The 14,932-nt window shown below is 52.3% G+C and overlaps 6 protein-coding genes and 3 non-coding genes across 9 annotated transcripts; 1 reads left to right on the top strand and 8 right to left on the bottom strand.

Annotated features, from left to right (window-relative positions):
- Positions 1–359: 359 nt before the first annotated feature.
- QC764_0083410 lies at positions 360–447 on the bottom strand. Its single transcript has one exon. It is a non-coding gene; the product is annotated as a tRNA-Lys (tRNA).
- A 121-nt stretch (positions 448–568) lies between these two features.
- Positions 569–2,179, bottom strand: QC764_507720 (uncharacterized protein; the record flags this gene model as incomplete). Its single annotated transcript, XM_062948025.1, has 5 exons — positions 1,895–2,179; positions 1,504–1,832; positions 1,041–1,444; positions 899–992; positions 569–843 (listed from the first exon to the last, which is right to left on the bottom strand). Exons 1-5 carry the CDS (start codon positions 2,056–2,058, stop codon positions 569–571), a joined length of 1,266 nt encoding a protein of 421 aa, XP_062799419.1. The 5' UTR covers positions 2,059–2,179.
- An 88-nt stretch (positions 2,180–2,267) lies between these two features.
- On the bottom strand, positions 2,268–5,512 carry QC764_507710 (uncharacterized protein). Its single transcript, XM_062948024.1, has 3 exons — positions 3,863–5,512; positions 3,024–3,807; positions 2,268–2,963 (listed from the first exon to the last, which is right to left on the bottom strand). The coding sequence occupies exons 1-3, from the start codon at positions 4,158–4,160 to the stop codon at positions 2,597–2,599; spliced, it is 1,449 nt and encodes a 482-aa protein (XP_062799418.1). The 5' UTR covers positions 4,161–5,512; the 3' UTR covers positions 2,268–2,596.
- A 1,048-nt stretch (positions 5,513–6,560) lies between these two features.
- QC764_507700 (uncharacterized protein) lies at positions 6,561–8,470 on the bottom strand. Its single transcript, XM_062948023.1, has 2 exons — positions 7,926–8,470; positions 6,561–7,856 (listed from the first exon to the last, which is right to left on the bottom strand). Exons 1-2 carry the CDS (start codon positions 8,151–8,153, stop codon positions 6,795–6,797), a joined length of 1,290 nt encoding a protein of 429 aa, XP_062799417.1. The 5' UTR covers positions 8,154–8,470; the 3' UTR covers positions 6,561–6,794.
- Positions 8,471–9,034: 564 nt separating this feature from the next.
- Positions 9,035–10,121, bottom strand: QC764_507695 (uncharacterized protein). Its single transcript, XM_062948022.1, has 3 exons — positions 9,696–10,121; positions 9,220–9,639; positions 9,035–9,166 (listed from the first exon to the last, which is right to left on the bottom strand). Exons 1-2 carry the CDS (start codon positions 10,002–10,004, stop codon positions 9,406–9,408), a joined length of 543 nt encoding a protein of 180 aa, XP_062799416.1. The 5' UTR covers positions 10,005–10,121; the 3' UTR covers positions 9,035–9,166; positions 9,220–9,405.
- Positions 10,122–10,196: 75 nt separating this feature from the next.
- On the bottom strand, positions 10,197–10,288 carry QC764_0083360. The gene has a single exon. It is a non-coding gene; the product is annotated as a tRNA-Glu (tRNA).
- Positions 10,289–10,482: 194 nt separating this feature from the next.
- QC764_0083350 lies at positions 10,483–10,553 on the bottom strand. Its single transcript has one exon. It is a non-coding gene; the product is annotated as a tRNA-Gly (tRNA).
- Positions 10,549–13,357, bottom strand: QC764_507690 (uncharacterized protein). Its single transcript, XM_062948021.1, has 2 exons — positions 12,856–13,357; positions 10,549–12,800 (listed from the first exon to the last, which is right to left on the bottom strand). Exons 1-2 carry the CDS (start codon positions 12,967–12,969, stop codon positions 10,626–10,628), a joined length of 2,289 nt encoding a protein of 762 aa, XP_062799415.1. The 5' UTR covers positions 12,970–13,357; the 3' UTR covers positions 10,549–10,625.
- QC764_507680 (uncharacterized protein) lies at positions 13,052–14,863 on the top strand. The gene is made up of 2 exons (XM_062948020.1): positions 13,052–14,501; positions 14,554–14,863. Exons 1-2 carry the CDS (start codon positions 13,128–13,130, stop codon positions 14,614–14,616), a joined length of 1,437 nt encoding a protein of 478 aa, XP_062799414.1. The 5' UTR covers positions 13,052–13,127; the 3' UTR covers positions 14,617–14,863.
- Positions 14,864–14,932: the final 69 nt, after the last annotated feature.

Raw genomic sequence — 14,932 nt, 5'->3', positions numbered from 1 at the left:
ATCCATATCGGCTGTGACATCTGTACAATCGGCTAGGTTGCATGCGACATGGTTGAGTCTATTGCGAAGGACCGTATTAAACTAGCCTATCAGTGAGCTACCCGAGTTCTTGGCAATAGGATAACGTGATGATAGGTCCAACCGTGGATAGGTGGCTTGCAGCGTCTTCGATAGATGCATGCAGGTTTATGTGTCTTGGACAGCAGGAGGGGTTGCGGGTCCATGTTGAGTGTATTCATAGGGCTGAGCAGTCAGCAAATGAAACAGTTGCGATTGTCATCACGAGAACACTTGAATCAACTGAAGTCAAAAAGATTGTTAAAAACAAATGGAAAAAGTATCGTCGAAGACGGGAATTGAGCCCGACGTGGGGGTCGAACCCACAACCTTGAGATTACCGGAGTACTCCATAAGAGTCTCACGCTCTACCGATTGAGCTAGCCGGGCAGGCTAGTATGTGATATGTACAAGGGTCGGAAGTAGCACCTACATCCTAATAACAAAACAAAAACTACCTCTGATTATGTTATGTATTTGCCAACAACCTCCCTTCAACACCTCGAGCGGCTCAAAAAGCCATCTTTAGTTTCAACGGAGGGAGAGGCGGGACCTTTCGAATGGGTGCCATCTCCCACCCCCAAGCCATCGGTGTCCTGTTCTGAAAGACACCCTCAAAAGCTTCCCGAGCACCTCGGATCGCCTCGAAGCCCTTTGTAAGGACATCTTGCTGAAAGTCTTGCAGAGTTGACTTGAGGGATGCCTCATCTGAGGTGTCAATCGTTCTCAGAACCTTGCTGAGTTGTACTGCGTCCCGTATCGCTACGACGGCGCCCTCTCCACGCGCTAGACAAGTTGACATCAGCATCTCGGACTTGCCCTTTCCCCAGAGAGAACCCACCGGGTGTCATAGGATGAGCTGCATCCCCTATCAGTACAACCCTCGACGTTTTGAGGTCTTCTGCGCCCTGGACAGCAGAATACCACATGGACCACTGCTTCACGTTAGCATGCGCTCTCGTCAAGAAAATGGAACTACCCACAGCAGAACTCTTCAGCCCTTCCACAGTTGTCTTTTCGACAACAATCCTAAACTCCTCCCTCATCTCCTTTATCTTTTCCTTTGCCATCGCCAGCTTCTCCTCATCGGTCATTGTCTTCGTCCAATGCTTCTCATCGGCTACATCCTTGTCAAACCGACTCAAAATCCAGTAATACTCCCCCTTCATCCCCTCCACATCCCCCTCTTCATCAGCCTTGACATTTACCAGCTTATTCAACCCAACAAACAACCCCCACTCCTTCCCAACAGAAACATAAGCCGAGTGCCCATTCCTCAACTGCCGCTTCACTTCCTCCCCCTCAAGCACCACATCCCCAGCCACCACCGCAGCGGGAAATTGTTGTAGCTGGATACAGTCGAGACCGTTAGGGATGCACTTCCTCACTATTATGATGTCAGCACCATCCCAGTCACTCAGAAAAGCCCAACCAAAAAAGACATACCACCACTAAAAACCCCATCGCACCCCACCACCAACCCCCCCCTTACCACCTCCTCACTCTCAAACCTCACAACCACTTCCTCCCCCTCCTCCCAAACTCCCACCGCCTTCCTCCCCCACCTAATCTCCAGATGCCTCCCCAACATCTCCCTCAGCTTCGCCCGACTAACCCTTACACACGGCGTCTCCTCCCCATCCTGAACCCTAAACGCAATCCCATTCGGCAGGTAGGTCATCAGCTGAGAAGGGAGATCAAGCGGGAGCAAGTGGCACGTCGACCACACTGAAGGGAGATCGTCAGGTAGATGCTTGACAAAGAGGTTTTCTGGACTGGATCACACACACTCCTCCATTAGTGAAAGGGTCAGGGTAATAGGGGAAGAGGTAAGTACTCATGCAAACCAAGACAATAACCCCCCTTCCTCACCGCAGGACCTTCATCCCGCTCAAAGATCTCAAACGAAATCCCCTGTTTCCGTAGACACTGCGCCAGCACCAGCCCGCTGATCCCAGCGCCGATGATGATGACATGGAGTTTTGGTCGTGAAGAGGTCATGTCGCGGTAAGGGTTGGGGAAAACTAAGGGAACATATCAGCAGTATGAGTGACAGCAGGTTTAAATACATCAGACAGTTGCACAAATGTCAGCATCCATGCCCACCTGCCTGTAGATCTTCGACAGCGGGGTAAATAGAGTGTCATCATGCACGGGATTACCGGAGACAACCAGTTTCAAGTCCGGTTCGGCGTCCCGATTTGTCTGGCCGGCGAACGGTATGCAGATATCGGAAGTGATATGCGCTGTGTAACAGAGCGATAATTGCCTTTATTGGCGGCTTCGGAATCAAAAGAGATCATGTTTGTGTCGGTGGTAATCCGGCTGGCCGACTCGTGAAAATGCCAAGGTAGCAAGAATAATCGGTGCATAAAGAGAAGTACGAGTTGTGTGGTAAATCAAGCGGTGCCGTGGCACCATGGTATCATCAACTATAACCAAACCCCAAACCCCCCCCCAACCCAAAAAAAAAAAAAAAGCTACTCATTACTCCAACGCTTCGTCTGACAATTCGTAACACATACAATCGACCGGCACTCTACACGCGGTCGTTGTTGTCGGTAACGACAACACCCTCTTCCTCCGAAACAACACCATCGTCCTCCACCTTGGCGAGCTTTTGGATAATGGGAGCAGCGAACAGATCACCGCTCACGTTGACGGCGGTTCTGAAGCGGTCAATGAACCAATCGATGGCGACAACGACAGCGTACATGCCGGTAATCTCGACGTTGACACTGGTGGCAATCATGACGGTCAAGACGAGAGACGAGCTAGGAATGGGCGTGGTTCCGATCGAGGCAAGGGTGGAGAGCAGGACGATGATGACATAGTCGGCACCGGTAAGCTCGTGGCCCTGAGTGGCGGCAAGGAAGACAACGACAGCCGGGAAGTAAATAGCAGTACTGATGACACGAGTTAGCAGGCGTCAGGGGAAAGATTTGACAAATGTCATAAAAACTTACCCATCCATGTTGATCAAGCAACCCAGGGGCAGGGTGAACTTGGCAAGACCATCGGGGATACCAGTGCGCTTGGCACACTTCATGGTGACCGGGAGCGTAGCGGCACTGGAAGCGGTACCCCAGGCAGTAATCCAGGCAGGCGACTGCTTCATCCAGTAGCTGTAAGGGTTGCGGCGGAGGATGAGGAAGAAGAGGAGCGGCAACACTACAAACAGGTGGAAGAACATGCCGACAAGCGAAGAGCCAATCAGGACACCCAAGTTCTGGGCGATACTGGCAATGTCGAGTCTGAAGAGGTTGGGCAGGATGAGGAAGAAAACACCAATAGGCGCAGCCTTGATCAACCAGGTGATGATGATGGTAATGAGCTCCTCAATCTCCTTGACGACCTTGAGGAGCGGCGAGTTGGGCTTCAGAAGGTATCCAACGATGACGGAGGTGACGAGGATGGCGAGGAGACCGTCTTCGGCGAGCGACTTGACAACGTTTTGAGGGATGAAGGACTCAAACATCTGCTTGACAACGTCGTGAATCTTGGTCTCAGTTCTCTCATTGATCATGTCCTGGTCATCCTCATCGGTAACCTCCAGAGATTCGGCATCCATAACCTGCATGAGACGGATCCAACCGACGGCCACTGCAATGGTTGAGTGCACAATGGCGAGCAGGGTCGTGAGCACGTAGTATGACACGGACCACTTCGCAACCACAGCACCACCGCCCGTGGACATTTCCCTCAACTTTTGAACAGCGAGAATCATGGCGCAGATAATCAAGGGAAGCACTAGGAACACACTGTTAGCATGCGACGGAGACATTTCGGAATATGAGCATCTTACCAACAGCTCTGAGAGCACGCAACCAGAGCACACCTGGGATACCGATAATGACAGTAGCCGCCTGGGGAATGTTTTTGCTGCCAACCGTGGAGGTAACAGCCATGCCAATGGCGATAGCCAAGATGGCGGCCGTCACGATTTGGAGCGCATGGCCAGGTTCCTTGATGCCGTGCCACCACTTGCGGTTGGGATCTCTTTCGAACATGGGCTCCTCATTCTGGCTCGGGTTAGAAGAGGACTGCTGGATGCCCTCAGCCGAGACCTGCTTGGACGTCTCGTGCTCGTGCTTCTCCGACATGGCTGTTGATGTAGTCTGGAGTTGTCCTCTGTGAGAGGAGGGTGTTGGTGAAGGTGGGGGCGGGGGGACGGAGGTGGTTATGGAGTAGTGGCAGAACCTCGACGCGCAAGAACAAAAGATCCCAAGGTTCTGGTTCGGGGGTTGCAGGCAGGATATGTACTCAGAGGTCGCCCCACCTCCTGATATGGTATACCATGGTCCGATCAACGACCATCACCACCGGGCGTTAGCTTGCAGGCGGTGGCACTCATGAATGCCACTCTACACTACGGGAGCAGCCCAGAACGTCAGCAATCATGGGCTTGCTTTTGGAAGGTGCGATTGTAGCCGTGTCCAGGCCCGCATCTGCCAAGGGATTGCGACGTTTAACAGGCATTGGGTTTGCCCCAGGGGGTCAACGGGAAAGGAAGGTGATGGACGGGCAGAACAGCGTTGTCCAAGATAAGATGTTCGTTTCTCGTCTTGGCTTATGGGTAAAACGGCATGCCAATTGTTGATCCCTGTCGGTTCGGATCCATTTCAACGTGCCCGCCCACTGAGATGCCGTGTTGAGGCGGCGCCGAGCCCGCCGAGACGCGCCGAGCCTTGTTAGCGGCCTCTTACCGGACGAGGGCCATCCTCTCGGCGGTGGGGCACGCCACCGACATGCTGACGACCTTGCATCCATGTTGGCTCGCGGGGTACTCTTGAAGGAGGAGGAAGGCGAGCGTGATGAACGAGGCTGTCGGTGAGCAGAAGGGCAGATATCGTCAGTTGAGCATGCCATGACTGCCAAGTGGACGGAGAACCATCTCTTTCGAGCATGTCCAGCGAAGCCCAGCGGTGCCGAGAACCGCACTAGAGCCCGGTCTTATCTATGTGTCTATTAGTAGTTTTTACACTCGTCTGCGTGGATTATTCCTGATGGCTTTCAGTCGTGTTTGATAGAGTTTGCGCTGTGACTTTCGGGCGCACGTTTTGCCGCGACTGACAAGGGCCATGAACGGCGGATCAATGGGTCGGCGGGCGCTGGACTCTCCACCATGGAGAACCTTTGTTTCGGGCAAGCTTCCCATAGCGAGCTGTTGATATCTGTCTGCAAGGAACGGGGAAATGGCCGGCTGCGATGTCGTGTGGTTTTTCGGGAAAATGTATGTAGCCAAGGGTTCAGAAATCTCCACATTGGGCTGTCGGCAGCCTGCTGCTGCTCGGTCGCTCGAATCGGTTAAGCGCAGAGTGAAGTTCTTGCCTGTTGAGCCGCCGTCACCCTGTCTTTCTGTCTTGGGCTTCCATGTCTCTGATGTATGCAGCTGCGGCTTAATACTGAATCTGTTGGTCATGGAAATGCGACACTTCCACTTGGATTTTCCCTGGATGCGTTCACCGGAAAGCATCGGTCATTGGCAACCCTGGATTGCCCAGCCAGCCACCGACGTCTTTCCTTGCACATCTGAACTCCCGTCCACGCTAAGGCAACTGTGTGAGATGCCAAGCCGCCAATTGGGGACAGACAAGCTTCCCCGCAAACAGCCTTGGCGCCACGAACGCGGGATGTCGACATCCCATTTCCTTTCGCCCATGCAATGCCATCACATGGGATCCTTCCTGATCAGTTCTGTTCACCTCAGTATTTTTGCAAAGAGATCCTTCCACTCGGCATGTGCTGACACTCGGCTGTTTTGACATGAGATATCGACACCAAATCCGGGACGTTCAGATGTAGTGTAGTGTTCCCAAGTAGTGAGCTGCCAAGAGGACCGGCCTTTTCTAGAAGTCTTCCGGCAAGCTTTGGGACGGAAGCCAAGCGCAGTGGATACTTATCTGCTTATCGACTGCAACAGGGCCTTTGCACATGCTTACATGTTCCTGCCCTGGGCTTGGACCACCAACCAAGCTTAACCTTGATCCTGCTGATACGGTACCACCTCACCTTGATAGCAGGTGCACCCTGGTGACCCTGGCACTCCTGGATGACAGGTCGATAGCTCATCCTCAGCCAAGCCGCTATCCAACTTTTGCAGAAGGTGCAAGACATGAGTGATAGACGACCTGCCAGTCGGCTGACCAGCTCCGCAAGGCAATGTATGATTCGGTTGACAAGGCAGTCCTATCCATTAGCATGCACATTTTCGGTCTCCCCAGGTTACACTTTGCAGTGTTGGACACCCAACCACGCGGTTCGAATCAGGCACATGCAAGTGAGCACATATTGGGGCAACGCTGCAATACAACTTGATCGACACAGCTTGACCGACAGCTTGGGTTTTATGTAGACTTCCAGAAGCTTAAGTGCCGCATTCCATGACCCCTTTCGCCGTGTTTTGTCCTGTGCTACCATGGGCCGGACCGAGCCACCTTCTGGGGTATGATGTATCTTACCACGTCTATCTTCGGTGTGCGTCCCTGTCTCCGTCTCACCGTCACGCGACAAAATACCACATCCGGACACCAGATCGCAAGTGGACATGATGTGTACATGCACCGGGTATCAATCTTATTAAACTTAAATATCCTAAAATAATAATACTACACTCGCTTCGACAAAAGAAAAACACTAGTAGCTGCTCGCTTGCTTGCTCGGTTCCCAAAAGCCAAATATCAACAGACCAAAAAGACACCATCAGATTCGCAGACGAAACAAAAACTCAGCCCAACTCAAACCATCTGATCACCCCTCCCATCATACCGCCCAACGCTTCCTGTTCCCCTCGCCACCGCCGGATCGGGATGAGCAACACCATTCCCATACCCATTCACCGGTGGCGCCACTCTCGAGTGAGGACTCACCGCGCTCCCATTCCTCGCATACGTCTCACTACTCCTTCCACTGGCCAACCCCTTCTTCTCCACCGGCCCCCTCACACTCCCCCTCCCCACCCTCGCGCCCTTTCTCCTCCCCCAACCCAGCTTCTTCGTCCAGGTAGCCTTGTGATACGTAGGCAACAACCGATCACCCTCCATCTCATACCCAAACGGCGCTGTCCTCTTCAACGGCACATGATTCCACCTCCAATCCCAAACCGCCGCGTACACCAACCGATAACAGGCAATACTTGTCCCGATCCCAATGATACTCCCCGCCAAAATATCATACCAATGATGTGCCTGATCAACCGTCAAACAACTCGCCAGCAATGTCGCCCCCAACACCGGCGCAGTCAACAAGACCAACCAGTAAAAGCTCGTTTGGTGGTTACCCCAAACCTTCAGCTTCGCGTTCATCCACAAAAACAAAAACCCATACCCCGCCCACGCACTTGTGGCATGGCCAGAAGGGAAGCTCGTTATAGCCGTCTTGATCGCCGCCTTGTCCGGGTTGGTGCAGATTTCGATCGTGTACATGATCTGCTGAAACCCAACACCATTCAACCCCGTCGCATTATTACTCGACGCAAGGGAGATATCCGGCTGGCAGATATCCAAAAAATACGGCCTGAACCCCCCAATCAAATTCTTGATAACGACCTGGAAGAAACTCGACAAGATCATCGAGTACAACAGCCCCAAAACAGCATTGTTCAAGTCCCAGAATGACTTGATCCTGATTTGCGCCAGGAAAATAACCCCAAGCGGGATCACAACCGCGATGACGCCCGAAAGTTGCGGGCTGATGATCCACCCGCGGTGAGGGTAGGCGAGTTCGGGGTAGACGATATCGCCAGACTGGTTGAAGGTGATGGGGAAATTGCGGGTGGAGGCATAGGGAGCTTGGTAGATCTACCATCACAACAAACATCAGCATCATGACCAGGCAAGTCAGCACCAAAAACAAAAAAGAAAACTCACCCCCAAAGCAGCACCCCCAAAAACAGCCATGGCAAGCAAATCCTTCCACGAGACCAAAATCCACCTCTTGACAAACTGCATCAACCGCGACGACTTGCTCCCCTTGACATTCGTACTCCCCGCAGCCGTCGTGCCAGCAGTACCATTAGAAATAGCCTCATCCAAAGCGCGGGACTCGCGACGCCGGTCGCGGCCCCGTTGGTAGAATTTCGGAAGCCCCGATGACATGACGTCCTATCCTGTGGTTGCCCTTGTCGAAGTGTAATGTCTTGGCGTATGGTGGGTGATATTCACAACAAAAATCTCGCGCGCGCCCAGAAAGCCGCAGTCTTAGCTATCCCTTTTGATGATCCCTAACAAACAAAAAGATAAACAAGTGTGGAAAAAACAAAAGTACAAAAAGGTCTGGAACACCCACACAACGCCCATTTTGTGTCCGTCCCCTCTCTCGTCCAGCCCAACACCCTCTGCCAGAATTTCCTTGGTCTTGGTCACAAAAAGCCGCCCATCTGTGTCGTCATTGCTCTTTTTCCCGCTCGTGTTTCATTAATGCCCCGTCAAATCAACGAGTGATGCCATGTGGCTTGCGGCGGCAGATCGATCAGAGCACTGCATGACGTCATTACACCAGCCAGCCTTGGCACTGCAAGTGCACCGCCGGTCCTTTGACCACGGCTCACTCACCGTTGGACAAGACGGACGGGCTTTTTATCAGAGGAAAGCATATGATTGGGTCATTTGGGGAAATGAGTCGTCACAACCGTCTTCTGGGGAGCCCTGGAAGACAGATGATGAAAGGGCCTCCATAGATGAGATCGCAGAGGATGTAAGACCTATCAAACGCCACTGCGTAGGTAATCTAAAGGCGTTGAAAATATACCAACAGGCGTTTAGAGATATAAGCACGAGGGGTGTCAAAATGATTGAGTGGTATGCTAACCTTCAATGGGCTGTCAAGGGTAGCAAGACGAGTGAACCCCGTCTTTCAAGGTCTAATCCATATCAATTAAGGTATACTACGAGACGATTCTTGCCATTCAGCTACGCCCGGCGAATCAACAGTTCTCCAGGCCCACAATAATACTCCAGCCACCTTCATGCCACACCTGTCCTGCTACCCTGTCCAACGCCGATGCGTCCTTTACCAGTGTGTTGAGCCCGGGCCTGACGCACATCTGGGCAAGGTGTTCCGCACCGTCAGCCAGGGTCTTCATAGACTTGAGACGCTGTACACGCTGGATCTGTATAACCTCATCAGCTCACGACCAAGACCCCAGGCATAAAAAACACCCACGTTATTGCACCATTTGATGGCCGAGTCCCACGCACAGCTGACACGACCACAGGTACCAGGTGCAAGCTCGGGCACCTCGAACGGAAGTCTCCGAAGATACTCGATTCCAGTCCTGATATGTCGCCTCGGTGCGTATCTCAGTGGTTCACCACACTCAGTCCTCTTGCCCTCAAAGTTGACCTCATCCTAGAAGGGTGCTTGAAGTGGGGGGGACCAGGGGTCTTCGTCCGGGAGATGCCCAGGCACGAATTCCTTGTCGAAGGACGGGTTGATCTTGAGAACGTGGCTGTAAACCTGCTCAATGGTGCCGTTCACGTGGATAAATGGGCCGTTGGGAAATGCTTGGACCGTCCATTGGAGGTCAACATCGCGACGGACTGGATAGGAGGAGGGGGATGGACTGCCGAGGACGATGCTCTGCTAGAATACAGGTGTTGGGAGGGTGACGGAACTCAGGGATATCATGCCTCACATACCGCGAACGAGAGGAGACCGACCGTGGCGAACTTCATGGTGGAGCTGATGACTGAGATGGGAGAAGAGTTGGAGAGACAAACAACCTGGATAATGTATACAGAGAAGTGATGCCGAGAGACGATTGGAGAGGAGTGTCGACCTGGCGTTGATGGTTGTAGGAGGAAACTGCACTTTGGTGCAGAGTGCAAGCTAGAAATAGTTCGGTGTCGCCGTCTCTCAATGTGGTGCTTTCCCACGACCGGAAGCCAACACTCCGTCAGACGATGACAGCCTGGCTCTTGGGCAGCGACGTAGGGGAGTGGCGTCATGTCATCAGGGAAGACCTTTCCTCAGGCTGTAGACTGGAAAAAGAATGGGAAAGGGCTACTTTGTGCAAAGTACCTAAGGGAGGTGATCGCCCCTTTCATTGCAACGCGATGGCTGCCCGACATCAATCACCTTTCGAACTTGGAGTCTATCTCCACACCCACTGCCATCAATCGGGACCACACACGATTCAATCGGGTATGGTGTAGCGGTAACATCGTTGACTCTCACTTCTTAGAAGTGTCTGCTCTCTCAACAGCCCCGGGTTCGACTCCCGGTATCCGAGTCTCTTTTTTCCATTGTCAAGCTTGCATCTTTTTAACCCCCTCCCTCGTTCAAAGCCGTAAAAAGAATGGACATTTTATTCTCCCATGGCAAAGTCTAACTAAGCGCATTACTTCTAAGGATGGTTGGCAGCAAAAAGAACAGATCAATAGTGGTTGACAAAGGTGTTGTAGATCCAAAGATCAAGATATTGGATGCATCAGCCGTGAATCGAACACGGGGCCCATCGATGGCAACGATGGATTTTACCACTAAACCACTGATGCTTGGATTTGATGAAGGTACTTGACCAGTAATTGTCTTTCTAAACTCTGGACGTGGCATGGTTTTGAAAAGGCTCACACAACGACAATCTCCTTCCACTCCGAAACACCATCATCAAACCAGTACGGCTCGGCCACATCCGCGCCAAAGTATGCCTGGCCCACACGGCGAAAGATTTCGTCCGAGAGATCGGGATGCTCTCCCCCATCAACCTTGTCAAGCAACAGCCCCTGACCACGATCAAACCCATCCCGGAAGAAGGTGCAAATTTCAAGACACCAAAATTCCACCTCCGAATCCTTCGGCCACTCACCAATAAAATCCACCGTCAACGACAGGCGGTCATCAAACCCGTACGGTTCATCCGGCCATCTGCTAGCAGCATCCTCCGCTGCGCGTCCAGCATGCCCGGCCCGAATCCCACTGCTCGACCACAAAACCTTGCGCATCCTGCCACGAAGCCGCATAAAACCATTACCCACCCTCCCAAAACGATTCCTCGTCGACACCAGCGTCGTCTCAACATGAAGCAGCGAACAAGAAAACTTCAGATTGAGGCGCTCCTTGGTAAATCCATGCACCGCGCCATCAACCGAAGCCCACGACCAAGACGGAGCTCTATACACCCCCTTCGGCCTCACCGCGGTATTGAAGCTTACTTGCCAAAGACACTGATGCAGAAAGTCTTCCTTCCATAGCCCGGCATAATATTCCGTGACTGGCTTGGTGAGGGAGTACTCCTCCGCAATAGCCGAGACAGCAGGGAGCTTATCCAACCCATCAGTGAGAAACCGCTGGCTATACTTGAACACGATTGTCTCCCAACCAAACGGATGTTCATCCCGCCCCAACTTTTGATTTCCCGGGTCGAGATTCTCCACCATTTGTGCTGCAGGATCGTCGCTCGTGTCGCGCAGGTAGATTGAAGCCGGTGGCGGATCGAACACATGCTCGTATCCACCATCCCGATGCCTGGCCTCTAAACACGAGTACACCAATTCATGCAAGCCATACGCCAGTATCCTTGTCGAGAGCTGCGTCTCCTGAAATGTCCAACCGCGAGTAAAGAGGTTATAGTCACTGAGGATATCGTGCTTTGGAAAGGCAAGGATCTCCCCAAAGACGTTGTCATCCAGCCGGGCGGAGATGATGGAGGGCTGGTACTTTGCTCTTGGGGCGAGAAAACCGTCAAGGCTGGTCACTGCCTTTGCTGCGACGATGGTGAAGGAGGCGCCGAGGTAGATGCGGTGCATCTGGGATATCTGCTCGTCTCTGTCCTCATCGTCATCTTGAACGATTGTCATGGCGTCTACCCAGAGGTAGCGGAGGCCGATACCGTGTGTTACTGTCAACGCATCCTGAAGCGTTTGGGGTAGGATACCCATTAGGATTTCTTTCTCGTAGGTACCCAAAACACTTCTGATGGTCTTGGACTTTTGGTCACCGCCCCAGCAGTAGCTCAGCGCGGCATAACGACCTGGCGTGGGGTTTGTGACCAATCGAGCGCAAAGACTCCCCGAAGCTGCGGGAGTGGTCACTTCGATGAGCCTTTTGGGCATGTAGGCTCGCTGGAATGCGTTGCATAGTTTGTGGTTCCGGAGGCATTCGTTTAGCCAGCCTCGAACACGGGTGAAGCTGAGTTGGGAGTTGGGAACAAGGTTCGGTGGGAGTTGATACCCAAGAAAAGGGTGCAAAGCCTTTTGTCCTGGGATGGTGTACAGGGAGAACTCTCGAAACTCTCCTTTCCGTTGTCCAGGGTAGAGTCTGCAGCGGCCATTTTGCATCACTATCTCGAAAGGAATCCTGCCAGGGGAGGAACCCCATACATCATTTCGTATCGCATAAGCGGGGTCGTCATCAGCGAGGAGGTATCTGTAGAACGCGCATCCTTTGTGGCTGGCGGCTCTTGCTTGGTCGACAGTCAAGGGAAACTTTCTATTGGCAGTCGTCCACCCTTCTCGGGCCCAAGCATCCCCACGGAACGTGACGCGGGCTAGTTGCCTGCGCAAATCAACGGCTATTGCAACGCAGTGCGGGCAGGAATGTGGTTTGGCGAGGGGATGACTTTGCGCTTCCAGCTGATGGCGTAGTATCGAGCTTGACGGCGTTGTGTCGTGGTTCTCTTTGGTTTCGGCTGGAGGCTCTCGATGTGCTATCCGATGGCGTTTCGGCAAGTCGTCTTCAGAGTCCGAATTCTCGGACTCGTGGAATTCTGGACGGACAAATGATGGAGGGAGTCGAAAGTGTGGCTAGGTAATTCATTATTAGAGGTCTGAGATACCGGTGTGGAAATTGGAAACTCACCCAAGGTTGGCTATCTTTGGTTTGGTGTTGTCTCTTTGCTTTGGCTGCCCTGGCACCCACTTGGGAAACTGAGTCGCCGTCAGAGCTGCCGTGATCAGTTGCAAACATTTGCATGGTGGTGTGTAGTGCTTTCCAATTTGTGTCAGGTAGGCCAACCAGGCAGCGGCGTGCGGGGTTGAAGCCAAACGGAGCTCAACCCAGGCAACCAATTTTCTCGGTGTTTGTTTGGCACTCTTTTCCCTGGCCACAGCTCTTATTTTAGCACAGCAACAATGCCACTTATTATCGGGCTCCCGTCAGAGATCATGGACAACATATGCGGCAACTTGGATTTTCACGATACTCTGTCCTCGATTCGTGCATCATGCCGCGTCCTGAAAGCAGCGGCAGATCGACACGCGTTTCGACACATCAAGTTTTGCATGCACCATGAGGACTTTGACGTCTTACGAAGCATGGTCAATGATTATCGCGCCGAGCATGTTCAGTCGCTGACATATAACACTCGAATCATGAGGAGATACCAGTCTTACGACGACGATATTCCATATGATCCATACGATAATGAGCTTCCAGATATCTTTCATCTCGCCGACATCCACCGTCCGCCGGTCGATGAAGCTTGGATCGCGGCAATGAGAGATGTTGTCGACAGCATACATCGCGATCAGGTTCAAATTTTGGCAGTGGGCGAAGACTTTGACTTTCTCCGAGAGGTGGTCCCCAAATTCCCCAATCTCCGGGAGATCATCGTTGCGGGCGATTATCCAGACAGTAACAGGCACCGGAACAGGGAGCCCAACGCCACGGAACCCATACTGAGGATACCAGCATACCACTGCCTCAACCTGGATATGACAGGCGTGTCACATGTGGAGGGGACAGCTCGACATTTGCGAGCCATCTTAGAAGCAGTCCAGGCAACTGGCGGGTCACTCCCACGTCTCATCTCTATTCAGGTGGGCTTCCTCAGCCTCCTAGCGACAGATGAAGATTTTGAGCGTTCCGATATGCCGTCTGCGCTCCCGCCTTGGCCATTTCCCCCGATCTACCCCTTACAAAATTCTCTGAGCACGCCGCTCTCGGTACTCACTCACTTTGGCATCTTGCTCGGCAATGAACGGCCGTGGGTAGATGATCCACGCAAATATTCGGTAGTCAAGAGCCCTCGCATCAAGTTCGTCCACGACATCATTAAAACAATGCCGAATTTGCAATCTTTGACACTGGGTGTTAAGTATGAATCTGCGTGGCTTTATGACCTCATTCCCTATGATCATCATTGGGAAAGACTTCACACTGTTCACCTTACAAATATGGGGTTTGGCTACGAAACAATGCTTGACTTCCTCCTTCGACACAAGCAATCACTCAGAACCATTGTCTTGGAAACCTGTTGCGTGCGAGGGTGGGATGATGCCAAAAGGCAACGTATAGGCTGGGACCAGTTTATCCCTGATCTCAAAGCTGGGTTTTTGCCTCACTCGCTGGATTTTACTTTCTTCCACAATCTTCGAGAAGAGGCCCGGGGTGCTGGGGATGTGGACCCGGAATGCATGCCGATGGTGCGCTCATATTTCAGAGACAAAAAGGCTTCAAAACTTGAGCCACTGCCGCGGATAAGCGACGAAAGAAGAGCAGGCAAGGTAAGTGTACTTGGCTGCCTATCGGTGAACAAAGCAAACTGACAGAATTTAGATCACTCTCCAAAGACCACTTGAGATTCTGAAAAGGACCTCCTTCTTCTCGTACGAAATGTGATTTTGGAGTGTAGGGGTTTTTGAGACGAGATCTACACATGTCTTGCTGTTGATCCGAGAGACATTGTATGAGTACCTTGTTGTTTAGGCTCAGCCGTCCTTTGTGTCTGTTTTGTATAACAATAGGCACTTTTTGTCAGTCGCACAGTCAATGTTTCAGGGCCATGCATCTTCCTTTGTACGGACCGAAAAGTCCTGTACGCCGCAATGGTTCCCCGTAGGAATTCAACACAGACCACGAAATACCAAACAAGCTTTGGCCTTGTCCATTGTCCTCTCTGCGGGCTGCTTCTTCGCAGATCCATCCTTCATAAGTC

The sequence above is a fragment of the Podospora pseudoanserina genome, chromosome 5 (assembly GCF_035222485.1).
Source record: "Podospora pseudoanserina strain CBS 124.78 chromosome 5, whole genome shotgun sequence".
Taxonomy (NCBI): Eukaryota; Fungi; Ascomycota; class Sordariomycetes; order Sordariales; family Podosporaceae; genus Podospora; species Podospora pseudoanserina.
This window is presented reverse-complemented; position numbering and strand designations above follow the sequence as displayed.

What these genes read in the sequence shown, in the direction of transcription:
- QC764_507710 (XM_062948024.1), bottom strand. Translation starts at nt 4,160, where the DNA reads ATGTCGGAGAAGCACGAGCACGAGACGTCCAAGCAGGTCTCGGCTGAG. An exon ending in GCGTGCTCTCAGAGCTGTTG is followed by an intron (nt 3,808 to 3,862) that starts GTAAGATGCTCA and finishes GTGTGTTCCTAG; the next exon opens with TGCTTCCCTTGATTATCTGC. An exon ending in TGCTTGATCAACATGGATGG is followed by an intron (nt 2,964 to 3,023) that starts GTAAGTTTTTAT and finishes TCGTGTCATCAG; the next exon opens with TACTGCTATTTACTTCCCGG.
- QC764_507690 (XM_062948021.1), bottom strand. Translation starts at nt 12,969, where the DNA reads ATGCAAATGTTTGCAACTGATCACGGCAGCTCTGACGGCGACTCAGTT. An exon ending in CCAAAGATAGCCAACCTTGG is followed by an intron (nt 12,801 to 12,855) that starts GTGAGTTTCCAA and finishes TGAATTACCTAG; the next exon opens with CCACACTTTCGACTCCCTCC.
- QC764_507700 (XM_062948023.1), bottom strand. Translation starts at nt 8,153, where the DNA reads ATGTCATCGGGGCTTCCGAAATTCTACCAACGGGGCCGCGACCGGCGT. An exon ending in TTGGGGGTGCTGCTTTGGGG is followed by an intron (nt 7,857 to 7,925) that starts GTGAGTTTTCTT and finishes TTGTGATGGTAG; the next exon opens with ATCTACCAAGCTCCCTATGC.
- QC764_507680 (XM_062948020.1), top strand. Translation starts at nt 13,128, where the DNA reads ATGCCACTTATTATCGGGCTCCCGTCAGAGATCATGGACAACATATGC. An exon ending in ACGAAAGAAGAGCAGGCAAG is followed by an intron (nt 14,502 to 14,553) that starts GTAAGTGTACTT and finishes GACAGAATTTAG; the next exon opens with ATCACTCTCCAAAGACCACT.
- QC764_507695 (XM_062948022.1), bottom strand. Translation starts at nt 10,004, where the DNA reads ATGACGCCACTCCCCTACGTCGCTGCCCAAGAGCCAGGCTGTCATCGT. An exon ending in TCGGTCTCCTCTCGTTCGCG is followed by an intron (nt 9,640 to 9,695) that starts GTATGTGAGGCA and finishes CCTGTATTCTAG; the next exon opens with CAGAGCATCGTCCTCGGCAG.